Raw genomic sequence first — 27,411 nt, 5'->3', positions numbered from 1 at the left:
AATCTTTAAAATCGTCATGATGCGCATATTTTCAAATGACAGGAATCAAAACATGTTAATTTTGTTTTTGGCCTTTTCTGCCAGCCTTCACTGAGAAATCCTTGATCATACAAATAAAAAACGAATGGGATTTTAAAGTATTAGTATCATTACACAATGTGTGAGCCTACCCACAATTCTCCTTGATTCATACACACTGAGATCACTTCTTGACTACAGCAAATTTCTTGTGTACACAGGATGCTATGGTCAATATTTCAACAATCTGGCACCACAGTATTGATGCACATGATCTTCTGGATGCACGTAAAGAATTATTGGAAAATCAATCCTTTTTCCACTTGGGCGCAAGCAAATTTGTAATTTTTTCACCAGATATTTTTGACAGCCATGCATAATTTTAATGATCAGGACTTCAGGGCAAATATTTAATTAATGTGTTTTTTTCCTTAGCTCCCACTAAAAGAGTGGGGTATTTTTGTCTGCCCCCCCCCTAAATTTTTCTTGAAAATCCTCGAGGAACCCCCTGGACGTAAATTCTGAACACTCCCTAAGACTGTAAATTGTTTTTTTGTCTCCCAATGCTTCAAAAAAGAATTTAAAAAAGTTTGAGAGTCCGAATATATGTCCCCAAGGCGCATTTTATCTGAAAGGGACAGATTAATATTGACATACTTAAGTTCAATATTTTGATTTTATAAACTAAATTTCGTATTTCTAAAACTCGTAATATTGTTCATTTTTTGCACATAATGATTACTTATTTGTCGTAAGGTATATTGCCGAAAAATGGTGTCATTTTTCTGGTGGCACCTGACTACCTCCTGCATATTACATGTACAAAGAGGTATACTGTGGAACCCTTTGTAGACTGTTACATTTTTCAGTTATTGGAACAATTTGAATTTTCGTGATTTTTTCAGTTATCATCTCGTAAGGTGCACTATCAGTCTACTTTCCTTACAAGACGAAAAACCAAAAGAAATGCATTTTGCTGTGCCTAACTACTGGTTCCTTTAGCTATGATGCATTTGAACATGCTATATTTAATTGAGAAATGCTACTTACATATCTGAAAGGTTGTTAATTTTTGGGCATATAGAGGGCGATGGATGCTTTTCTTTAGATATATTGTGTCAAGCATGCGCATGTGTACTTCTAACAATCTTTATTGAATGCTGCAAGACAGAGCATTCTGTTTTTCATGACATATGGGTAATCATGTAAATCAATTACATATGTGCACGAAATGATAACTCTTGCCAAACGCGATAATCATATTTGGAATTTATGTCAAGGACAACCTGGCACATCGTCATCTTCTCTGTGTATGTATTTATGTATGTGAATGTGTATGTGGTTTTTCTCATGTTTAAGATCATGTTACTGTGAGCACAAGGGAAGACTAAGTGGCGAGACTTTCCCTCCATGAATATAAACTAAAGTATACATTGATTAAGATGTCGAATTCTCGTTTGATATTCTGTGATTATTTCAGGCAAGGAAAATACATTGTTATGTAAAAAGTGAAATACAATAACAATAATGCATTTACGTAGTTCACAAAGTCTGAAAGCGATCCTTTAAAAACATTAATGAGGCAGACTAACGATTCGTAATGATTAATTCTCATAATCAACAATGTCTCGTGTATGATGGCACTGCTGTAAAATAAGTTAAAGCAACGAAGGGGCTATCTTGTGTCTTTGTATTAGTCTGTGTTGAATGGTAGCAATTATTGTCTTACATCAGTATTACTCTGTTACTCCATTTCGAACATTAATTTGCACCATGTTATATTGTTGACGTGAAAACTGCTTTTTATAAATGTGACGTGATAATGTCGGGTCATTTTCAGCAAATCTTAACGAGGCTACATTCCTACAGAAAACCTACCAAGCTGTACCTTACGTTCATTCTGAAACTAATTATGAGGGAACGCTGCATTTCGCTCCCGTTCATATCCCAACATTGAGGTATTTCCGTGGTATTTCAGATGAGCACGCCTAAACCATTTCGAACATTAATTTGCACAACTTTATTATGTCGACGTGACTAAATGATGTCAGGTCATCTTCAGCGGATCTTAACGAGCGTACGTCCCTAAAAATACTAATCAAGTTATACCCAATGTCCTTCCTGAAAATAATTATGAGGGAACGCTGAAAATTTTCGCTAACCTTCGATAAATTATATATCCAAACCTTGAGGCATTCCGTGGTATTTTAGATTGGCACGCCAACAGAACAGTGAGAAAAGTAGAGAGCGTGCTGTTAGTAGACAAATTACTGAAGTGTAGCGTGTAATGTGAAAGCTAGTTCTATCGTGGATATCTAGAGGTTGAAAAAGTATTTTCCGAAATAAAAGCTCGGTATTGTGGCTTGGAAATCTAAAACGCAAGGTCTACAATTACTTCCTTCCCGCTTCATTTCAATAACCTAGCTTGTTAAACGCCGATATTTTTTGCAGTATACCTACAGAAGATGAAACTATATTGCACCTCGAAGCGCTAGGCGTGACTTGCTTTGAGTATGCGCTGCTCAAAACCCAGACAAGACGAGGCATGAACGGTACAGCATTTCAACTAAGTAAAAAGAAAATGAAATCATATAATTTATGCTGTAAATTAACTATGAATTTGCAAATTCATCACTTTTTTGTCTGAGACTCTGAAACCTGATAGTAAATTTGTGCCTCTTGGTTATCAAAAACGATACTTGAATTTTTTATTTGCACGTTTTTTGTGAGTGGAAAAATGCCCAGACCAGACACATGCACTATTGCTCTTCATTTTGCGTCGGTTTTAATAATAGTAATACTTTCCTTATTGCTGGTGGAAATTTATTAGTTATCATGGCCGTTTTCAGTCGTCGAAAAGTATTACACTGAGAGTTCGACAACAAATCATCTCATTGCATCACTGTCAATAGCTGATGTCTTCGTTGGTGTCGGCTTTATTCCAATCAAAGCTGTACATGCTTTCGAGGTTGATCGGTTTGGCCATCACTGATTCACCTTTACATATCTGCCTGCATCAAGCAGGCTCATTAAACACTTATGTGGCCAGCATACACATGTATCACTATTAGGTAGTTCAACTTATCGTGCACAATTGTTTTCATCAAAACTTGCGATGAAATGCTCTTTTACACAACAGAAATGTGTCATCTGTTCTTGCGCATAAAATGGAAAATATTAATGTAAGACACTTGCGCGCCCCATGAAATTAATATCTAGCATCAAGGCATACTGATACATCTCCGTCTTCTTTGCTTTTTTATGAAGATGGATAATGGTTTTTGTCAGATAAGTCAAGGTGTAGACTTTCCTGCCATCAACATCTCTCTATGCGTTCGTTTACCATTTCTGATGCCATTTCCCCGTTTCCTAACCGCTTATCATTTTACAACAGGTTGATGAATTGCAAAATAAAATAAGCACGAAAAAATAAAGCAATTATGTCATTTACCAAATAATGTTGTTTATATCATATAATCATTTAATGCCCATAACGAGGCGGACTAGCGATTCGCAATGATCATTTTTGTCAGAGTATTAAAGTTCAGTGTGAAATCAAAAGAAAGGTATTAATTATTTCACAAATACACTTCTGCAGTGTTTCTGAGGTGTTTGAATGGTAACAGTTGTATGTATTAGAGTTGATATATAACACTTGAACATTGGCACACTTCTATGGTGTTGTGAGTACTGATCTTACATATGTGAGTCAATTATGTCAAGTTCATTTTGACCAGACATACATGAGTTGATGTCCCAGAATCATTATACTTCCCTATCGATCCTGACTTTAATTTAAAGAAAATATTAATGCTGCAATATTCGCAAGCCGCCAATATCGTACATCAAATGTTAGGGTTATTTCCACAGTGTTTTGAAATTGGCATACCTAAGGAACATTTAGCCAAGTACCGAGATAGAGTACTGCAGAAAAACATTCGTATGATGTACTACACGATGAAATAGAGCTCAATTATTACAAGCTTTGGGTCGACAAGGCATTGTGGGAAATAAATGTCTAGCATTAGATTAAGTGTCGTAATGGTAAGTAACTGAGAAGCAAATTTCCGCTTCTGATTAATTCATTTATTGCATCCCAATCATCTCTCTCAATTATTCTCTTTTTCTCTAATTCTGGGACAGAAGTTCACACTGTCTTATCAAACCGTTGAAATAACTGCCTTTTACCAGGAATTGAATAAGATGCTCGATCGATTTAAGACTATAGAAGACGAGAACAAGGTTGTCAGCTGAATTCTGCCGTTCGATTGGCCATGGTCCTGCAAGTATTATATCAAGGACCATACTGACGTAATAATTATGACCTTGGTGTCTAGTCAAGACTAATTGCAGTCGACCACTTTAATGGCTTTCTTAAGGTAGAATGCACCTCAACGACAAAATATTCGTGCTCTTGAATTTTTACAATTCTCATTTTAAGCTCTTCAATGGTGGGGTAAAAAAATTTCACCGTCTTAGTTTTTTCGAAAATCAAACATTTCCTTTTTCCCGATAGGGTTAACACAAGTATGACGGCCGTTTTAAATTTCAAGGGTTGGTTAGGTAATTTGTTCCTCTAATTTCAGACTTTTCACAGTGACCATGATTTTTATTTTCGATTTGGCAAGACAATAGTTGAAAATTTCACCGGGGAAAGTTTGAATATAAGTTTAAGTCTATTACTGTCGAGGCGCATACATATCCGTGTGACGTCGATTGGCTGATGTCATTCGTATGACTTTGTCTTTCACGAAAAACATTTCATTGTATTTATGTTCTTGTATTGTGCAAGTGCAATGTTCAGCATGGACATAACTCAGGCTGGGATCAAAATATGCCCTAAAAGTAACATATAAGACAGATTTACACTAACTGATTGTGATATATTAAAACTTTTACCGCATATGTTTTGCTTTGAGTGAAGTGTAGGTGCTTAACTCCGACAGTAAAGCTATTACCATCTATAGTGGAAATCCATTCTGTTTGCATCTTGCTCATTTAAACTGTCACCGGGATATCTACACATCACATAGTTGTGAATTACTGCTGTACGGTCATTGACCAGTTAACCTTAAATTTGGCATGCATGGGGCTTGTTTTCATATAACATGATATTTCGCCAGATGATGTTGACAGGTATTATTCTCAGGAATTATGGGTAAGTGATAAGCTAAGCAGTCTCCAGATTACAAAGTATTGTTAAGATTGGCTTTCAAAGTGAATATGACGTCACTATTCCGATGATAAGATTTATTTACTGTTTGAAGACTTGCAATACTGTACTGAGTGTAGCCTGTAGTGCCATTACAAAGAGACTGAAACATTTAAATAAAATACAGATAAGGGAAAGAGGCTCCTATGGTAAATCTAATGCCAGAAATGCATTAACTAAGTAATTATTAATATTGATTTATGCAAAGTGTACGAATACTTACTAATAAGTCATTAATATCCTAAATATCCATGTTTCTCTATTGTTCTCAGTATAATGAGACATATTACAATGTAGTGATATTTATTTGGTGTAATAGACATATGCAATTTAAAGGTAAAGTGCTATACTTTAACACGTAGCTTAAATCCAATGTTGTATTTATAAAAGATATTGTAGATTTAGACGGGAATACATCCGTAATTTGCATGACAATTCAAATTTGGTATGCGAGTTATTCATGTGATATAATGCAATACCATGGCATTGGCGAGAAACTGTGATGTGTACTAATGTTAGATTAGATTCTAGCTTTGCCGACACCTTTTGTCTTCTTGAAACAAAGTTGTAATCAAAAAAGTGTTGATAAGATAACCACAAGAGAATACTATTGGTCTTTTATTAATCAGAAATTCATTAAGCCTTGGATCACGAATAAATGGAACAGAATTCTGAATTTGGGACCCGAGTGTAACTGGTCAAAGCTTTGGTACAGTAGAATAATACAGGAAACAACGGAAAGGGTTTTTTCAAACTTTATGTATATATTTATACATGTTATACTTCCAAACGATGCTGATTTGTACAGATGAAAAATAACAACAATCAGTCAGTGAAGGATTTGTAATGTAAAAAATGATATATTTCACATGTTCATTGAATGTGAAGAGTAAAATCCTTTTGGAATCAAATTGAATGATTTTTCACCTGTGAATAAAACTATAATCTTAAAATTACAATAAATGTTCTTTAGTGCGGTTTCGAAAATCACGTTAAAATGTGAATTTGCTCCTAGTATTAACTATTTCATTGTTTATAAATCACGGATTACGTACAAAAATACAGAAGATCTTAGTAAAATCAACATTTTTTATCTTTTCATGACAGAATTCAGAATAAGCAGGGAAAATGAAAATCTTTTCTCAATCTAGATACACATTTAATTATTATTTAATATGCAAGCTCCATTACCTTTAGAAAATATAGAAATTGATTAGTAAAACGATAAAATCAAATCAATCAAATCTCCTGCCACACCAAAAAGTTTTCTATATTTGTTGGAAATGAAGATTAAATTAATAAAAAATGTGAATAAACATGTAAAAAAACAAACAAAGGAATCCGTTAACACACAGTCGCAGGTCACCGTTTTATTTATTTAGAAGGGACCGCTGAAGCCCTAATGGTTATTCATCGGTGAATTGTAAATTGTTAATGTGAGTAAATTGGAGTGAAAATGCATCTGTATCTAGTAGCCTAAACCGCAGAACATGAATCTTGTATGGCTCGCGGCACGTGGCCCGTGAATTAGGCTTGCTCCGGGTTGTTCCATTAACAGCACAGTCTCGGTTATCTGTACGTGGACCCAGATCGCATTGTCATACCTTTGGATGATACTCTACACATACCCTAACATGTGTCTTTGGTGTGCACATTCCAGGTATAAAATCTGGCTTCAGATACAGGGCAACAAAATCACTAATTCTGGTACTTCGATTTAAAACTTCACAAAAGCGTTGTCTACATCAGGATGGCATAGATAACTCAGCCCTGATTGCTGTCTTGTTCCAAAATTCAACTCATTGGAGCCCAAATCAGCTAAAATCAGCAGCCCCAAAATCATGATGTTCACTGCATGACGTCTATTGTGTGTCTCCCCGAGCAATGCGTCTCTCAGGGCAATGTTATAGTGCATGGGTCGAGGTCTTTTGCATTCAAATTGGGCGAAGCGATGAATTTCTGACCGAACAAGAATTACGATGCATTTGATCACTCACAGTGATTGGAAATATATTAAGAGTAGAGATACTGTTACGTGATACTGTTACGTTGAACTCAGCAATGTCCTTAAAATAAAATTTATTACAAAAATAAACTAATCACTAGGTCAAGGGATAGAGTACAAACTGTAAAAGTTTATAGGCTACTTATCTCAGCTGGGACAGTCAGACAGTGAGACAGACCATTGAGTGAGTGAGGAGGCATTGGCTTGCAGGCTAGTCCACAGTAGTGCAAAGTCTACAGGTCATATAGCCATATCACAAGTTTCTGCAAATATATCTGCTTGTGTTTACATTTTCAAAGAGGTTCTCGGAAACAAATACTTATGGTTGTTCATGGTTGTTTTGCGTCATTTGACTATCTGTTTTTATAGGTCTGGACAGAAAAAGTGGCAAATTCTCTAAGCCCGGTAAACTATATGCTATCTGCATTCTCGTAACGTATCCAAAATTACACAACCCTTCTGCAGTCGGAACTTTACATTAGAAAATCTGACCATGATTGTCCAATGCAGATCTTTGAGACAAACTGAAATAGGGTCTGTGTTTGAACGAAGAAACGGGTGGACGTCGGAAAAGGATAATCAAGGCGTCTTCTCCAATCTTTCTATCCACCGAATCTGAATAAGTCTAAAATAGATGACGTTTTGTCACGTGACGAAATCGGATTGTTAATTTGATAGTCAGAAAAACGCAAACTTGAAGAAGGCTCAGTCGCCAGTTGCTCCATTTCAAATGTACTTTTAGTGAGGTGAAGTTGCCTTATTTAGACGAAATAGATGACTGTATTTGACAACGACCCTTTTCATAAGTCTAGCGCCCTCCTGTGGCCACTGTGAATTTGAAGTCAAAGGAGGGGCTGGAGGCCACGCGCCGCTGGGCAGGGGCTGGAGGGTTCCCCCAGTGGCCTCGCTTTGACTTCAAATTCACAGTGGCCACAGGAGGGCGCTAGACTTATGAAAAGGGTCTATTCGCAAAAATTTTGATTCTTTGACTGTTGGAACACCCTGATGGCTTTAACAGGGGATGTACCGTTTGGTCTTGAAAGGCGCAGTAGTTTCAGTCACAGTTGCGCTATGGTAAAAAATCATTCACACTTACCGACTAGGGAAACGTTTTTCAAGGTTTAGGGACGATTCAGAATTTACTTCCGGGGGGGGGGGGTGGAGGATTTTCAGGGGGGGCCACCCATTTTTCCCAAGAAAATTTAGGGGGGGGGCCAGACAAAAATACCACAATCTTTTAGGGGGGGCCAAGGAAAAAAAAACATCAATTCAATATTTGCCCAGAATTTCTGATCTCTACAAAAGAGAACCATAGACGCTACCTGGGTGACAGATAAACTCAACATGTTTAGTTTGACTCCTTTAGCTGCTAAATTCGGTAATATTCACAGTGGTTTGTTTTATGCATCTACTGTACTATCTTGTTCTCCTCCCTGAACCGTCATGAAATGTCCAGTATTTTAATAGCATGTCGACACAAACCATACAGTGAACAGTCAGGGTTGTTTTTGACGAAAAGAGATCTTGGATCAAGTCCAGACTAGAATTCATTTGTCAACAATAACAATGGTCATTTATGTTCACATTGGTATGTTGCTAAATACAGCATTTGGTGTTCTATGTAGTGATAGAATAACAAACAAATGCTGATACACAGAGATGAACATTAAACAAATGCTAAAAATTACAGCAAATGTCTTTTTAAGGTTGGGTTTACATTGTAGCTTGTAAAGCAGTTGAAAGTTGTGTGATAAAGAAGTGTTAATTTATGCAAATGTTGCAAATCACCCGATTTCTTGGCTTCTTTTTCCTCCCAATTTGAAAATTTCCAAAGAATTTAACTCCACTCCGGCTGGGTCAAATTTACTGAAATTTTCACATTATGTTTTTTAAATGCTATGTAACAAAACAACTATCAATTGGTTTGTTCGGCAATAAAGCTCTTACATTTTAATAAGAGGCATTTTAATTTTGCTGATCATGATTTAAATCAATTATTAGAGTGTCAGTCTTTAAACCCCTACAATTTTAAAATGAGGATGGATAATGCCAAATAAAATAGCTGTTTTTTTCTACATATACTCTCCTTTCAAGTGAAATATTACATTTCAGAAAACTGTCTAGTTTATGACTTAATTTTTATCATTAATACCAAAATTGAGGTTTTTTACCCTAAATATACACCCACTTCATCCTTTGAGTACACTACTGCTACCATACTAAACTTTAGATTCTCTACTTTTTGAAAATATATCGTATGAGGGGGTTTCCTTGTCATCTTTGATGAGAAATATAGCTTTGAAAAAAACTGAGCATTCAGAAAGTAGCATACATTATATTATGGTGTCAGAAGTTTCAACCATGTTTTTACAATGGTGTTCTGTGTATTGAAAAATTTTCTACAGTTGAAGAAGTTCTACAAATTCAACACTTCAAATCAAAGCCATCAGCAACTGAGATGGTCAAAACATACCATCTGTCTAACATGTAAATTGTCTTTGTCGTGGTCATTCATAAAAACAAATATCCTTTCGTTGCCCAAAACAGATGGAACTTGTTCCCTTTCCTTAAAAATATTATGTATTAGGCCTACTGTCAAAAATATATGGTGAAAAATTTACAAAAGGGTTGATATTCCAATAATCCTGTATGTGCATCCAGAAGATCATGTGGCACTGCATCAATGCTATGGTGTCGGATTGTTGAAATATTGTGTACACAAGAAATTTGCTGTAGTCCAAGAAGTGATCTCAGTGTGTATGAGGCTAGGAGAAATGTGGATAGGCTTACACATTGTGTATAGATGCTAATACTTTTGTGTCCCATTCATTCTGATATGTATAATTAAATATTTCTCAGTGGCGGCTGGCAGAAAAGGCAAAAAAACAAATTAGCATGTATTGTTTCGTGTCATCTGAAAACATGCGCATCATGACTATTTTAAAATTAAAGTTTGTTAAAAAAATTTGAAAATATGAATGCTCTGTCAATTTTGAAAAATACTGCTGACAAAATGTGAACTTTGACTTACACAGGGTTATCTGCATTTTAATATGAACATTGGATTGTTAATGGAATGAGCAGAATAACATGTGAATTCATGATATGATAAGGTGTTTTGTTCAAGAAATGTTCTAAAATATTCCTCAGCATTGTTGCTTTCAATGGCAGCTACTTGGTTTTATGACAACTAAATTAGAAAAAAGAGAAAAGTAAAAACAAGTTGGCTTTCACCAATTTTAATTCCTAATGTTTAAAACTTTCACCGTGAGTCTGCAAATATTCAGCATCATCAAATGAAAATGTATGCTGAACTTGTGCATGTACATCTCACTTTCCAGAAATATCTGGATATCTGCAAATGATGTATCATTAAACTTCAAGATATATATCACTTTGCCAATTATCTGCTCCTCTGATTTTCTGTTCACCATTTCTAACTGACATCTTTGCTTGTCTTTGTGTGCATCATATGTATCAGTGAGACATAACGAAAAAAGTATTCATATTTAGTAATTAACTTTTCTTCAGAAATTTACAACCAGATATGTTTATTGCTACCCTTTCCAAAAGTGTGCAACTTGCAGTCCCTGCAAATCATTCTTTTTATAGTCACATACCCTGAAATGATTTGTTATATCATCGATTAAATGTCCACTACAGTTCCTGCAACTTGTTAGACTGGATATGTCTATAGTGTATGAGCATGCATGTATATATTAGGGGGGGCCATGGAAAAAAACAGCAAAGATGAGGGGGGGCCATAGATTTTTTTCTATAATTTACTAGGGGGGGCCATGGAAAAAAATCACCCAGAAAATAGAAAATCCTCCACCCCCCTGGAAGTAAATTCTGAATCGTCCCTTACAAGAGAAAAAAACTTTCAGAATTGTCAGCCACATTCTCACCACCAATATCGCTAGAATCAATGGTACATCCTCAGTGGCACAAATATCGTAACTTTGACAATCACATAAGTTAAGACGGGACGACATCACTGTACAACTGTGAGTATATGATTTAGTGTGGACGGAAAAAATAACATATATTACCTATTTTTAAATGACATAGAAACCGTATTACATGGAGAACTGGCACTTTATCGGCATCAGGACCCACAACAGCCGCTTTCAGTTTTAAAATGTGTTATTCTCTCATTATTGCCAATGATAATTGTACAGCGGGCATTTGCAATCTGAATAAATACTTCCAAAATTGAGCTATGTAGCCACTAAATTTTTATCGGCCAATAATTAAAACCTAAAAATTTCACATTCACTGTTCGGCGCCATACTTAAAATGAAAACATATCCCTGTTGTGCAATTCTTCTCAAAGCCACGTAAGCAGATGCCATGAAAACGCAGATGACGCTTATTTCATCCGGTGATCCTTTTTTTCGATATTAATATTTCAAGGCAGTGATTCCTTTCAAAGTGGAATATTCATGTACATCATATGTTGCTTTGAATAGGTAAAAAAGCTTTGAAGATGTGAATATCATCTCACATTTTGCCTGCGGTTTGCATTGAAATTGTCACGCTAAAATAGTTAGAGGCTTCAAAGTCAGCATCCAAATTATCCCTTTGAAACACGAAACAGCCATAGTTTAGAAAAAAAAAACCGGTAGAAACTGTGAAGGTTTTGCATCCTTAGGCCTATGTATTTTACCATGCAAAATGTGAGGTACATGAATATTCAACATCGAAAAGAATAATTGTTTTGAAATTTGAATACCAAAACAATGCTCAGTAACATTATTTGTATGAATGATACTAATCTACATTGCATCCTGATAATTCATTTGTTGAACCTGTCTTAAATGGCTGTCACTTGGGAGTGATAGTAGTATCACAGGAGAAATGCACTGTCATGTCTTGAGTGGGCTTTTTATCGTTGGATTACCATACCGTGATACAACCATCAAAAATGGCCTGTTTTGATTTTGTAACAAGGTGTATGAAACGAGTGGGTTGAATAAAATATGGATACTAAAAATTCATAGGAATTGTTGCTTGATTTAAGAGTCAAGAAAAACAAGTACAGGTCAATCCGAACATTGACCTTTCCACATTATACACCACAATTCCCCACGATTAACTTAAAACAAGGCTGTCATCTCTTGTTAAACAAGCTTTCCTGCATAAAAATGGCAGTAGAAGGTACCAATACATAACCATCAAACATAGGTCAGGTTATTTTAGTAACAACATGGATGCCCAGCAAAAATACACAGATGAAGAAATTATTAAAATGCTTAATTTCTTAATCGACAACATATTTGTTATGTTCGGTGGTAAGACATTTCAACAACCTATCGGCATACCAATGGGTACAAATTGTGCACCACTTCTTGCTGACATTTCTGTATTCATATGAAGCAGAGTTCCTACAATCTCTCTACAAAGCAGGGTCTAAAAAATTTGCAAGGCGTTTTAACAACACATACAGATATATTGATGATCTGATTAGTCTAGACAATCCAGACATATCAAATTACTTACATCATATTTATCCTGATGAGTTGGAAATCAAAGAAACAACCTAAGGTAAGAACTCAGCTTCATATCTTGATCTGTTCCTACAAGTGGGTACTAATGGGCTACACACAAAGCTGTATGACAAAGGGATGATTTCGATTTTGAAATCATAAATTATCCCTACTTGTCAAGTAATATTCCATCTGCACTTGCTTATGGTGTGTACGTGTCTAAACTCAGATAGGGGTTGTGATTCCTGTACGCTGATTTTCGACTGAGACACAGCTCATTGGCATCAAAACTAGTGAGACAGTCAAAAAGACTCATGATGACTTTCAAATGTTCTATGGTCGATATGACGACATTGTGGCCAAATTTGACACCTCAGTCACTCAAATGATTAGCGACAGCATTACAGGCTTTGACTTTTTACAGTGATTCATATACTGTATCATTTTTCATACAATGTTTAGACAATTTTGGACCAATCCTGACGGGTGTAGCATGCTAGCAGGGTACGCTTACCCATTCGGACACCTGCGGCTGGTACCACCAGTAACTATCAGTGGTTCAGGACGGTCCTACTGAAAGTTGTAAATCACAAATCTACCATGGACCTTGTAATGTATTACCTTGAATAGAAATGATTATCGGACTAGTTTAATGTCATATTCACAACTTTGGTGTGCTTATGAAATCCCCAATCACAACCTATTTACAACATTTTTGCTATTGGCGCTTGATTCTTTACATCACGGAATTAAGTTACTGCTTTGCTGATTCATCCTGGAAGCCATACAGCGTATTCATCAAGTCTAATGACGTGAAATAGTAATCTAAACTTCACGTGTCGCGTCGTCTGTTGGAAAATTTTAACAGTACTATGATTAACGATAATCTATCGATGATTTTACATTTGAATAACTTTTACAGTAATTTTAATCACGTGTAGTTTTAGAATTTGTCGACCTGAGCGTCTCCGCGATACCCTTAAGCCGCAATCCAGGCGTTTATGTCACGATACAAACCATCAAGATTTTCTATCGACAAGAATAGAATTAGTTTACAATTTCTCAGATTTCAATCAACTCTAGAGATTGCCCAAAACGTTTATCAGTTCGATGCAAGGTTTTAGGATAATTAGATCTAACTTTACAAATTCAGTTGAATTACCTAAATTGCTGTTTTTATAAGCTTCAGCGAAACCCTTCATTAACACAATCTTTCTCGTAGAGGAATTTTTTTCTTGATTTCTCTCCTATAGTCATCGGAATAAAATACTGTCGTTTTCCATCTCGCAAATTATTTACCTGCGCATATGTATCGATACACCATTTATTTGAATGTTTAAAACGCTGCATATATATCGATACACCATTTATTTAAATGTTCAGAACCCCCTGAAGAACTTGACACACACATGATAGGTGACCCTGAAACGACAATTTAAAAATTATATATTGCATTTGGTAACGAATCTGCACTCCACCTTATCGCTGATCAATAAGAATGCGCTCACTTAATTGTTATAAGCGTCATGTATCCTTTTTTTCGCATGAGGCATTGTAATTTAGAAATTCTTATATCATTTTTATAATACCGTTTTCATATTTGCATTTTTTATCATACTGTTTTCATATCAACTCATAGATTGCTCTCCGTATTATAGTTGTTTTATCGATGCCAGATAAGATGATGAAATACCGGCCACCTAAGACAGACAGTGTCCATGCAACTCTCTAAACATTGTGTTCATTAATGTAAATTAAAACAATGAGCTACGTTTCGGTGTTAAAAATTCAAGGTGATGATTCATTTCCAAATGAAATTTTCACAATCTCACACCTGGCATTGTATTGGTGCACAAGCTTTGAAGAAGTGAAACGTCCTTCGATAGTTTGCCCGCAGTATGCATTGAAATTGCCACGCTCAAATGATTGAAGGCGTGTCAATTAATGTCCCAATTATCTTTTTGAAACACGAAACCGTCATAGTCAGAAAAAAATCCGATAAAAACTGCAATTTGGACCCGTAGGCCAAAAGATGAAAGAAGCACTCTTTGCATTTTCACGCATCAGACTACCCAGCTTTGTGAAGAATCGTACAACAGAGCTTTCCTCTAAAGTGAAGGGTTGTTCAGAAAAGTGAATTTGAAATTTTGGTATGTTTTAATTATAAGCTGCTAAAACGTTAATATATGATGTATTACTCTCAATTCCGAAAGCAATCTTTTGGACGGTAGCTGCACCGGTACGACAGTTGGTAATAACAAGTAAATTGTACATTAAAAATCTAAACAGAAGCTTTTAAAGGTTATAATGCCAGGAATAATAATTTCTCCATGAAATACGATTCACGTTATGTAAAAAGAGAAGTAATATGACGTCAAAGGAAACCCAAAAATTACCTAATAACTTCAGGAAGGACCATCTTGAGCCATAAATATAAGTAATATGTTGTGGTACCATGTGTACGGAAAGGGTAAGTGTAACCCTTTTAGCATGCTACACTTGTCAAGCATGGGCCAAAAGTGTCAGAATCAATAGTAATCCAATGAAGCTACTGAATCACTTTATTAGTCAAAGTTAGGAATGTTGTCACATGTCATTTGTGTAACAGTGATATTATTATTATTATTATTATTATTATTATTATTACAAGTGTAGGGGCTATAAGTATTATATAGAAATCTAATAACAGTTCATTGAAGCTGTGTGGGAATTCTGAAAAAGAGGTGTTGTATATTTTAATTTTGTCAATAGGGGTGACTTCAAATTGTTTTACGTGCAGCGCAGAATTATGCATCATAGTGTACGGAGAGAGGGGGATATCATTAAGCCAAGGGGTAATGAAATGCTTGTCGGAAAAGTGACACCAAGCAGTTTACGCGATACCAGCAGGCCTAGACTTTTAACTTTTGTGCGAACTTTACGGATACACGTTCAATCGGTTCAATTTAATTTTGTTTTTAGTTTTCTTCCATCAAAAGTCACGACTATGAAAAAGATTTCCAATATAGGCCTAAATCTCTCTCTCTCTCTCTCTCTCTCTCTCTCTCTTTCTCTCTCTCTCTCTCTCTCTCTGCAGTGAAATTGTTATGCTGCGACCACCGAACGAATATTTTCCATACAGTAGGGGTAATATTAAAAGTTCATTTTATAAATCTAACTTAATTGCTTAAGTTAGGTCTCAGAACCCCCCACCCCAACCCCAACTCTAATAACTGACCTAAAATTGAAAAATATCTAAGACACGTATCCTGTACTAATTCTTTCATAACGTACCAATGTACAATGGATTCATTCTGATGTATAATTTAAAACTTATTCAGACTTACTTCGTAAGCGTCATAATGGCATTGCAGAATGAACATTGTTTCTGCATTTCGCATGTTTCGCCTGGCAGTGTAGTTTGGCAGAAACCCTGCGATTCGCGTTCTTCTCTGTCGGAACACGCGCGCGCCCTTCAGAGACGCGATGCGAATCCCAGAGCATGCGCAATTGAGAGTGCGTGGCGTGACAGTAGAACGTCTCCGATCTCGCGCTATCGTGTCGTTGTGAGCTTTAGAAATGATGGAATTTGACAGAAACTGGAATTACTGCAGAGAATACTTTTCAGGATATCACATGTGAGTGTCTAAGGTACCAAGTAGGACGTTAGGAAATCCTTTCAGAAGTTCACGCCGCCTGTGGCCATTTTGTGGAGTATAAGCTTATAAGCTTACGTAACTCAGCAGCGTATACAGTATTTCTACTGACACTGTACATATTGCCGGAACATATGCTATAGAATTTTGCGTTTCACGTCGTTCAATCATCCAGATGGAAATGCCGCCCTGAACAGGGTGACAGACTTTGGAATGCTAACTCTGTATAACAATGACGTAATTTAATAAGAAGATATTTGTATTCGAGCACGGCTACACTACAGTTTTTGATTCGAGAACTCTCATCATGGACCGTGGTTGTATTCAACAATCGAGAGGGCTAGGGTGAGTCGAACTTTTTCCTATGTCCATGTAGCACTTGTGCAAAAATATGCGAATCCACAGGCCTTTGGCGAATCAATAAATGCGTTTTTCACCAAGCTGAAAGGTTGAAAGATGCGTCCGTCACTTTGGGACGAGGTAGATAAATGCATGCAGTCAAACCCAGCTGGGCACAGAAATTTGCCATAATATGACTTTGTTCTGGAAATTACGAAGACAACCGCCGTGCGGTGGAACTTTGCAACAAAGTTTCAATATCTGAACTGGCATACTTGAATGACAGACACACGAAACGATGGCCAATAAAAAACGCATTCTCGTCGCATTTTGATAATAATGTATCAATCACAATGACACAGAAATTATGCCTCCTCCCGACAGAAGGGCCATGGTTTATTTTTAGCCCTGCTACACTATGTCTTAGTGCTGAAAAGGCCATGTTGTTGTCAGGTCGTCATGGCGACTTTTAAAATTTGCATACAACTCTGAGGGTTAAACGGGTTGTTAATAGGTCACAAAACTTTTGAGTCCCACTGTCGTCCATTATACCTGTTTCCTTGGGTATTAAAGGTGTGCAAGTATACACATCAAAAGACTAGAAAATTCACTTCATAGGCAGAATCTTGTAAAATAGCCTTTTCTTCTCTGGTTAACGAAAAAAATTAATTATTAATTAATTATTAATATTATAAATTAAATTAATTAATTTGAGATACTAGTAGAATTAATTTTAGCACATAAAATTAATTTGAAGGCATAAACATAATTCGATGCATAATGAGTTAGTACTGTACTATATAACACTTATTTGGATGACTGCATTAAACAAAATTAAAAATACTTCAAAAATTACTTCTGGTCTATATAAAATTAATTCTAACACACTAAAATTAACGGAACATAATTTTGACCAGAATGGCCCCAATATATATTATGTTTACTATTCATCCTAGAATGAAGGCAAAGAAATTACAATTTTTTTACTTATAGAACAAATTTCTAAGTTGTTACTTAGACATCCATAAAATAAATAAAAAAACAGTGAATTATGTGTTAGCATAGACCCTCTCGAGGGTCTATGGTTTGAAATAAAAAAAAACTGTGGTTACCAAATTTTTTACCAAGGCAACATAAACAAAAATTAACATGGAGTTCATGCTGTGATAAATACACTTAGGATAGCATTTGCATAGTAACTGGGATTACTTTTAATGGAATTTGGAAAAAATTGAAATTTTAAAATGCAAATAGGTTACTATGGAAACAGGGCAGTAAAAATGGATATCATATTTTGTCTTTCTAACCCAAAATAACCCTTCGGTATAATATTTCTGTTGATTACTGGATTTTTACACTGGATATTGGTCTTTCTAACCCAAAATATCCCTTTGATATTATACATTCTATTGATTCCTGGATTTAAGATGGAATCTTTAAAAAAATGGTAATTTTTACTCCTGAATGGTTGCCATGGAAACATCTCACATTACAATGAGTGTAATATTTTTTGGTGTGCTAACCAGACAAACCCTTATGATCAAATGTTTACATCAATCAATCGTTCTTTAATAGGAATTAGGGAAAAAGTAACATTTTCAATCCCAAAATAGTTACCATGGCAACTCGAAACATTAAAATAAGTCTGGTTTTGTGTTCTCTGACCCGAACTCCCCCACTACATAATTTCATATTAATCAAAGTAATTTTCATGGAAAATTAGAAAAACTGAAATTTTCAACCCCTAAAATGGTTACCATGGAAACATGGGGCAGTGAAATCGATATCATATTTGGTCTTTTCGACCCAAAATACCCTTATGGTGAAAATTTCACGGAAATTCAACCTATTATTATTCGCATTATTATTTCTATATAATACTTATATTAATTATTACAAGTTTAGGGGCTATAAGTATTATATAGAAATGTAATAACACTAGTTCATTGAAGCTCTGGGAATTCTAAAAAAAGAGGTATTGTCTTTTTAAATTTTGTCAAAAGGGGTGACTTCTAATTGTTGTACGTGCAGCGCAGAATTATACATAATACTGTACGGAGAGAGGGACATAATTAGGCCAAGGAGTAATTAAATGCTTGTCGGAAAAGTGACACTAAGCAGTTTAAAGCGATACCCAGCAGGCCCAGACTTTTAACTTGTGTGCGAACTTTATGGATACACATTCAATCGGAAGCCACAGAACAGCGCCACAAACATCAAAAATTAGAGAGGCACCTTTTTCATCATATTGGCAGAAATCAATGTATTATTGCCTTATTTGTATTGTACGGTGATTGTTATAACAGCACAATGGCAAATTAACTGTAATGTTATTAAAAATTACTTCAAACCATAACATAAATGGTCAAAACAGGCACGTGCATATAGAATAAAACATTTTTTTTTATTTCTTGAAGTGACAAGACTCAAATAAATTACATGTACCGATAACAAATTTTGGGCAAACATCTTTTACAAACTCTCTGAATATCAAAAGAACGTATCCCACAAAGTTGCATTTTAAAAAAGGGACAAATAAAGAGCTAAATAAAAAATATAGGAAACGAAAAGGAAAGGTACACAGAAACTAAAAAAATACAAATTGAAATGATCAAATACCTTTACTTTAAATACAATCTGAAAAATACAGACAAAATTAAAAATGAGAAATACTTGAAATCAAATGGACACCTGCAACTTCCAGGGTCGTTGTATTCTGTAAATAGATAAGCAAAACAAGGTTATTTACATCTGTACTTGTTAGTATATATACTAAATCATAATGAAAGCATTTAGAAGTATTTCATTCTTATTTTCATGCTAAAAATTTAACTTTTCCAATGACATTTCATGTAAGATAAAACTGAAGGAAGTTTCATTTGAACATGTGAAAACATCCTAAAATGGTAAGTTTACATTTAAATCATCATTACATATACTGGACTTACCATAAAGATGACATTTCAAGCATCAATTTTAATTGAACAAGTCGTTGATGGCACAGTCCCCACTTGTTCATTGGTACTTTAATAAAAGTCTCAGAGAGGATAGAGTCCTCTTCATTAATTAGGTCTATGATAAAAATACTGTGATACAGATGGCGCTAAATGGCCAAGAATGAGTTCCACGGTGGTGAAACATAAAACCAATGTAGGCCGCCATCCTAATTACAAAATGTCATTAAATGAGTCAATTAGTAATGAATCAATAGGAAGTTGCCGAACATTTTTGCATACTATCCTAACACTAATAGATTATCACCGGTACCATATTTCATAAAGTTTGATGCAGTATTTACAAACTATGAGATCAACATCTGTACCGAGTTTCATCAAATTTTGACGCAGTATTTGTGGATATATAACTCTAATTAGGAAAGTTCATTAAATAAGCAATTACAAATTAATTAAAATGACACTGATAAATGCCTTTTCATTGTTAAAGCAATGTAAGCTTAACATGTGTACCAAGTTTCATGAAATCTGATGCAGTATTTCTCGACATATCAGTCTAATTATGAAACTTAGGTAATTGACATGATACTGCTACATGCCGTTCAACAAATCAATGTGCATATGTATGACATAGGTCAATGTCCTTATACCAACTTTGAATGATACTGGTGGAAAGATGTCTGAGTTATGGCTCTGTACATGAAAAGATCGAAACAAATGGCAGCCATGGGGCCATATTTAATCTTACTGTCTAAAACATCTATATGCATATGTATGACATAAGTCAATGTCCATGTACCTGGTACATGGACATTGAACTTTGAATAAAATCGGTTGAGACTTGCCAGAGTTATGGCTTTCGACATGAAAAAACCCATAACAAAATGGCCGCCATGTGGTCATATTGGATCATATCGTGAAACAAATCGACATACATATGTATAACATGAGTCAATGTCCTTGTAACAACTTTGAATAAAATCGGTTGAGATATGATTGAGTAATTGCTCCGTACATGAAAAAATTGTAACAAAATGGTGGCATGGTAGCCATATCGTGTTCATATGTATGACATAGGTCAAAGTCCTTGTACAAAGTTTGAATAAAATCCATTTAGACGGGCCTGAGTTATGGCTAAGGACATGAAAAAATTGTAACAAAATGGCTGCCATGCGGCCATATTTGATCATATCATGAAACAAATTGACATGCATATGTATGACATAGGTCAATGTCCTTGTACCAACTTTGAATAAAATCGGTTGAGATATGCCTGAGTTATGGCTCCGTACATGACAAAATTGTAATAAGATTGCCGCATGGCAGCCATATTGGATAATGTTGTGAAACAAATTGATGTGCATATGTATGATGAAGGTCAATGTCCTTGTACTAACTTTCAATAAAATCGGTTGAAACATGTCGGAGTTATGGCTCTGTACATAAAAAAATTGTAATAAAATGGCCGCATGGCGGCCACATTGGATCATGCATATGTATATATATTGGACGTGCATATGTATGACATATCAAGTAATCCTAGTACCAAGTCTGAATGAAATCGCTCCATGTATCTCTGAGATATCTGCGTGAACAGACGGATGCATGGACGGACAAACGCACACACTGACACATGCTCGGACATGACCAAACCTATAAGTCCCCCGGACGGTATCTTGGGACTAAAAATACAAGCATCAATTTAGTAAAAATATGATTCATAGAAAGAACCAGATTTCAATGTTTTTATTTACATATTGGTTTGTTATTGACTTAATTAATTTGTTCTTTACATGTTTATTTTATCATGATTTATCTTTACTTTTATCACTATGGCCATCATTATTTCACGTTGCTTATTTGGTTCTGTATGAACCCCTTTGTGTTTTTGGCACTTTCACATAACTTGAATTGGTCATCACATGATGCTCCCTTACCATAAGTTCTAATTTCTTTAAACCATTATGGCCAGGTACTTTACTATACCGGTCCATTCCCTTCCTAATCTCATGATGGATACTCTCTACACCGTTCTGTGAGGAAACCAAAGCCAAACCCTGTGTTTTCAATCTGAGGGATGACATGATCTTCTAACATATGCATTTTGGGGGTACACTTTCATTAGGAAAGTGTTCTCTGTAATATGCCATTAAATGTGATATGTTTGAACTGAGAATGCTAATATATTCATCTGACATTCTATTGCTTGTACTCTAAAGATTATGACAGGCTGCAAATTTTGAAAATATTGGCTTATACAGACCACAAATGTGTGCAGCCTGTTCATTCAGCTATGGGCATATTCTTGCTGTGGTCCTGATGACGCTCTTGCACAACGTTTGAATGTTTTCTTCCTGAAACACAAAAAATAAAAAAAGGATATGATAACTTTCTTTCAAGAAGCAAACAGAGTTGTTTCACTGAAAGTAGGTCAAAATAATGTAGACGAAATACATCTTCTGTAGTATATATATAACACACAATAAATCTGACACTGAAAGCTTGAAAATCATGACAAGCAGAATACTGAACCTTTTAATGACTTTAGCAACAAAACAGTGTACAGTTGTAAAACACATACTTTACAGCACTTGTTCACATGATTTCCGATGAATGCCTGCCCGTGGTAAGAATGACGTCCAACACCAAATGACTGCAGAGCTTGGTCAATACCGCAGACTACAAAACCACATTGTTTTGGCAGTTTCGCTTTTACGTCTGTAGCTTCAGATATCTAAGAAAACAAAGATAAACACTGTGTTGTCTGGAAATGACTGCACTACAAATGTGCACAAGCCAAAATTCTGAAATGCAGCATTGACATGACTGTGCACTTGAGATTGACAATGTTATTGCTTATCATCACAAAAATGATCTTACTTCTGGTATCAATATGCCATTTTCAAAGATGAAGGAGACCCTCTGAGATCTCAGGTTGCTAAACAGGTTATCTGTGGGTGTTCTCACATGATACAGGAAATTAACACCATGCTAAACAAACATTACATGTTTATTTAACATGGCAACTATTCCAGTTTGATAAAAAGTTTGACTTGGCTAGCAACTCACTGCCACTGAAATTAATTGTGTCTCACAAGATTTCAAAATTATCACAAAATCATGTATTTTTATTTTGTTAATGTAGTATGGTCTTCTATTCATAAATACTAACCTTCCTGTCAGCTTCTTCACTGAGTTCCTGCACTTTCTCCTGGGCTTTTTTAACTTTGCCCAAGGTCATTAGTGGCGGTCTGCCATCATCTTCACTATTGTCGTCATCATCATCATCATTGTCACAGTCATCATCAGCAAGGAGAGCCTTTTCAACACTATCAGCCAAGGTCTTAGCTTCTTCTTGGAGTTCTTTCGCTTCACACTGTAATGTCTTGACTTGTTTCAACATGGCTACATATGTGTCAAATCCAGCAGGCTTCAGCACGGGTTCATCAATGTCATCATCTCTCTCCAGAGTCGTGATGATCTTGATATCCAGTACTGCACAGCTAGCTTCCATCATGGTGAAAAACTTTTAAAACCAGATATGAACAGGTTCATTAATAGTAGTACGCTTCACAGAACAATAAGATATATGTTATCACTACATGAAGCAGGTTTTTTTCAACATCACACAGTACTCTCAGAGTTTAATCACTAATTACAAAACTTTATTCAATATGCAAATGAGCTGTTAATTAACTTGACACTGCTCAATGCTTCATGGGACAATTAGATAGCCATCAGATCAACATTTGTAGCACGTTTATTTAATTTAATGCTGTAATTTTAGAGTAATGTCACTAATTACAAAGTTCATTAAATATGCAAATAATCCCTAAATTAACTTGACACTGTTCAATGATTCACAACACAATTAAATATTTATCAAATCATTATCTGTAGCACATTTCACAAAATTTGGTGCTGTAATTTCAGAGTCATATACCTAATTACAAAGTTTATTAAATATGCAAATGAACCCTTAATTAACTTTACACTGCTAAATGCTTTACAACACAGTAAGATATCTGGCGGATCAGTATATGCAGCCGTTTCCATCACATTTGATGCAGTTATTTCGGAGTTATATGACTAATTATAAAACTTCATGAAATATGCAAATGAGCTGATTATTAAATTGACACTGTTCAATGCTTCTCAGTACAATTGGATATTTATCAGATCAACATCTGTAGCAAGTTTCATCAAATTTGACGCTGTAATTTTGGAGTAATATCACTAATTACAAAGTTCATTCAATATGCAAATAAACCCTTAATTAACTTCACACAAGTAAATGCTCTACACCACAATTATATATCTGTCGGATCAGTATGTGCAGCAGATTTCATCACATTTGGTGCGGTTATTTTGGAGTTATATCACTAATTACAAAACTTAATAAAATATGCAAATGACCTATTTGTTAACTTGACACTGCCAAATGCTTCTCAGTACAATTAGATATTCATCAAAACAATATCTGTACCAAATTTCAAAGACTTGGGTGCCATAATTTCAGAGTTATATACTTAATTAGAAAGTTCATTAAATATGCAAATGAACCCTTAATTAATTTCACACTACTAAATGCTTTACACTACAATTAGATATCAGATGGATCAGTATCTGCTGCAGATTTCATCACATTTGGTGAAGTTATATCGGAGTTATATGACTAATTACAAAACTTCATAAAATATGCAAATGACCTATTTATCAACTTGACACTGCCCAATGCTTCTAAGTATAATTAGATATATAGCAGATCAATATTTGTTGCAAGTATCATCAAGTTTGGCGCAGAAATTTCAGAGTTATCTCACTAATAACAAAAGTTCATTAAATATGCAAATGAGAAGGTAATCGACATGACACTCACAGTATCATTATAATGTTCTGAGATTGTCATCTGTGAAAAGTTTCATGAAATTTTGTGCAGTATTTCTTGATATATGTCTACACTGTCATTACCGTCTCCATAGGGAAACCATTGTACGGAAAAAAACGATATTGCATAACTTCATTAATATGCAAGCCACACTAACCAAAATCTAATCAGATCTTGCAAGTAGCATATGGTACCTGTGTACCAAATCTGACTTGAATCCGTTCAGGCGTTTTTGAGTTATCGTGTAAACAGACAGACAGACAGACACACACACTAACACACACACACACACACACACACACACACGGACAGACAGACAGACATCGCTATGACAATAGCCCACGTGTTTACACACGTGAGCTAACAAGCCAGGACTGATGTGCAACCCTGGGACTGCAACCTGTGATAAAATATAAGGGTTAGCACATGTATCTTTTACTTTAATGTATGACAATATCTTGTAACTTTCATACCTACCTATTTATGAAGAAAACTCTACATACAAATATACAAATATACAACAACTAGATTGATCACAAATGCTGACATATGTTCTGGCTTCATTGTCAACTTGTTTTCGCATATAGCTTCACTAATAAACTTCTATTTGTGCATACCATTATGGACATAGTGGCATGCATACATGTAGATAGGTCACAGTGTGGTCTGTTGAACTGTTCAGAGAAAGGTAAAGTGAACTGATTGAAAGAGAACAGAGCTATATGTTTAGTTGGTCGATGGAAGCAAACAACATAGTGGATTGAATTGATTAGTACATACTCTGTGCAGTGGTACATTGAAAAGTGGCTTTCTGACACTATTGTAGTGCTGCATGGCGTGCCTTAGGTTTCCACCAGTTGAACGAAATTCACTGTGACATTTTCTGATATCATCAAGGGTTCTCTTCTCCATTAATGACAATGGTTGTTCCTCCTTCGGCAACTGTGCTTGTTCCTTGCTGATCACACACCATAGCAAATATATTTTCCTAAAATATTTCAATGTGAGGAAGACAAGGAACAAAAACTGACATAATTTCTTAAAAACCTTAGTAGGTATAGACATGACTGGTGTTCATGAAGTCAATTTGATGTGCATGTGTGAACTCTTGGAGAGGATGTACCTGTAATATGCAAACTTATCAATTTAAATATTATTTCAAAGAAATCCATGGTTACTACATTTTGCATTGCCAGTATACATATTAATACTATGTGTAAGAATTAAATTGAGAAATAAACACAAGAATTTCTACAGAGGAAAACAATCATTGTCAATAGCTTGCAAATATTTATCAAGATCTGACCCACTGTGTACCCCTTCCTTTAAATTTATCTGACTAATCAATGTTAGCTGTGAATGTCTTAAGTCGACAAAAAACTACAACAAATTATCATAATTGTGTTCTACAGCATATCATACACAATGCATGCTGATTATTAACAGTCGCACATATTGCAAACTGATAGGTCAAGGATGTACACATGTAAATCATAGGTAAAACTGAAGTGTACACAATAAACTGCCTGTCCTGTCAGTGCCTCAACTTTTCTTACGTATAAATCATAGCATGCAAGTATACATTTCATACCATTTGGTCCAGACAATCCATAACTCTTGGCCAGATACTCATAATCTCCCATCATCCGTGCTAATAGTGTCTTGTCCCTAAAATAAATCAAAGTGGAATGTAAGACAATTGTCCACACCATTCTAAATTAATGCCCATGTTTCTACACATCAATGCATTTTGTACATGCAAGAAAACAACTTTGCCTTTTGTACTATTTAATGTAGGTATCATATTTATGCTGCATAAGTTTGGTCAGATTTGCACATTGTTTTTCAGATTTTGGATCAGCAGTATAATGCATGTATTAAACTTGGATAACCAATATGTATGTATCTTAAGTTTCAAATATTGTACCAAAATAGATATATGGTACAATCTGTTCATTGTTTAGTAAAACACAGTATGCATGTTTAGACTTACTTCCGCTTTGTGCCATCCAGTTTGTCTACCTGACCTCTGTTAACAGCTAAAGCTATTTCTAAATTGTAATAGGAATCAGGTGCTGCAAATGTACTCCAAATCACTGTATTATCTGCTACATTTGGATTACTGATGTTAGCAACTTGGTAAACCATTCTCAGGGTTCCCTGACCCTTGTCCCCACCTAACTTTATCCAAATTTCACTGGTAGGTATTGTACCATGCCGGGTAAGTTTGCTAGACCTGAAGACAAATATGAACAAGATGCAAAAACAACAGTAACACATATATTCAGTAATATGTGATAACAAGATTACTTATCCACAATCTTTCTCTACATGATCATAATAGAGTTTGCACACAATCCCAAAAAGTCAGACTGCAAGCCTGCTGTCCCAATATTAATACTCATGTGCTTATATAAAAGCATATAAGAACAATCTAGAACTTTTATTGACATGCTAATTACTGTTCTAAAATTCTCTCTCTTACACAACTAATTAAATTTCCAGAAAATTCCAAACATGACTTATTAAATTCATGGTTGTGAGGTCAAGAAGGACAGTGACCTTGATGAGTGTGGGGGAAAATGACCTGCATAACATACCTCACTATCAATATTCACATGCCATGTCTTGAAGTAACGCCGTAATTTCCTCTTCGCAGCCCATGTTGTTCCCATAGCAACTTCCAAATGAAGGCCAGCACCTGGAGGTATGTCAGGAGTGAGTCCCAAGATCTGGAGGATTTTCCTTCTTGTCCTTTTGTTGGTGTCTCACCTCCTCTCACTCAGCTGCAGCATCGCATCACCATCACTGACAATGTCTCTCTCCCTGACTTAACTGCAACACCCTCTGACGTCTTGTCCTAGTGCTAGC

At 35.4% G+C, this 27,411-nt stretch overlaps 2 protein-coding genes and 1 long non-coding RNA gene across 5 annotated transcripts in view; all 3 read right to left on the bottom strand.

Moving 5' to 3' along the window:
• Nucleotides 1–27,411, bottom strand: part of LOC139141127 (probable serine carboxypeptidase CPVL) — a 601,148-nt gene that overhangs the window by 530,172 nt on the left and 43,565 nt on the right. The window lies entirely within an intron of this gene.
• LOC139141088 (uncharacterized) lies at nt 19,211–23,180 on the bottom strand. Of its 3 annotated transcripts, none has more exons than XM_070710664.1 (4): nt 22,825–23,180; nt 22,234–22,386; nt 21,916–22,006; nt 19,248–19,414 (listed from the first exon to the last, which is right to left on the bottom strand). In XM_070710664.1, exons 1-3 carry the CDS (start codon nt 23,167–23,169, stop codon nt 21,944–21,946), a joined length of 561 nt encoding a protein of 186 aa, XP_070566765.1. In that variant the 5' UTR covers nt 23,170–23,180; the 3' UTR covers nt 19,248–19,414; nt 21,916–21,943. The 3 variants fall into 3 exon arrangements, with proteins under 3 accessions (XP_070566767.1, XP_070566765.1, XP_070566766.1); XM_070710665.1 differs by lacking the exon at nt 19,248–19,414 and adding an exon at nt 21,338–21,685; XM_070710666.1 differs by lacking the exon at nt 22,234–22,386 and having other exon boundaries at nt 19,211–19,414.
• LOC139141087 (uncharacterized) lies at nt 25,931–27,350 on the bottom strand. The gene is made up of 3 exons (XR_011554132.1): nt 27,141–27,350; nt 26,534–26,776; nt 25,931–26,208 (listed from the first exon to the last, which is right to left on the bottom strand). It is a non-coding gene; the product is annotated as an uncharacterized lncRNA (long non-coding RNA).

The sequence above is a fragment of the Ptychodera flava genome, chromosome 9 (genome assembly GCF_041260155.1).
Source record: "Ptychodera flava strain L36383 chromosome 9, AS_Pfla_20210202, whole genome shotgun sequence".
NCBI classification, from domain to species: Eukaryota; Metazoa; Hemichordata; class Enteropneusta; family Ptychoderidae; genus Ptychodera; species Ptychodera flava.
Note: the sequence above shows the minus strand (reverse complement) of the source record. Positions and strands in the feature narration are given on the sequence as shown.

Bases quoted from the DNA above. Each gene is read 5' to 3' on its own strand.
- LOC139141088 (XM_070710664.1), bottom strand. From the start codon at position 23,169: ATGATGGAAGCTAGCTGTGCAGTACTGGATATCAAGATCATCACGACT. The intron at 22,387-22,824 runs GTTAGTATTTAT...TTGTTTTCTTAG, and splicing joins GTGAAGAAGCTGACAGGAAG to ATATCTGAAGCTACAGACGT. The intron at 22,007-22,233 runs GTATGTGTTTTA...TTTGTGTTTCAG, and splicing joins ATGTGAACAAGTGCTGTAAA to GAAGAAAACATTCAAACGTT.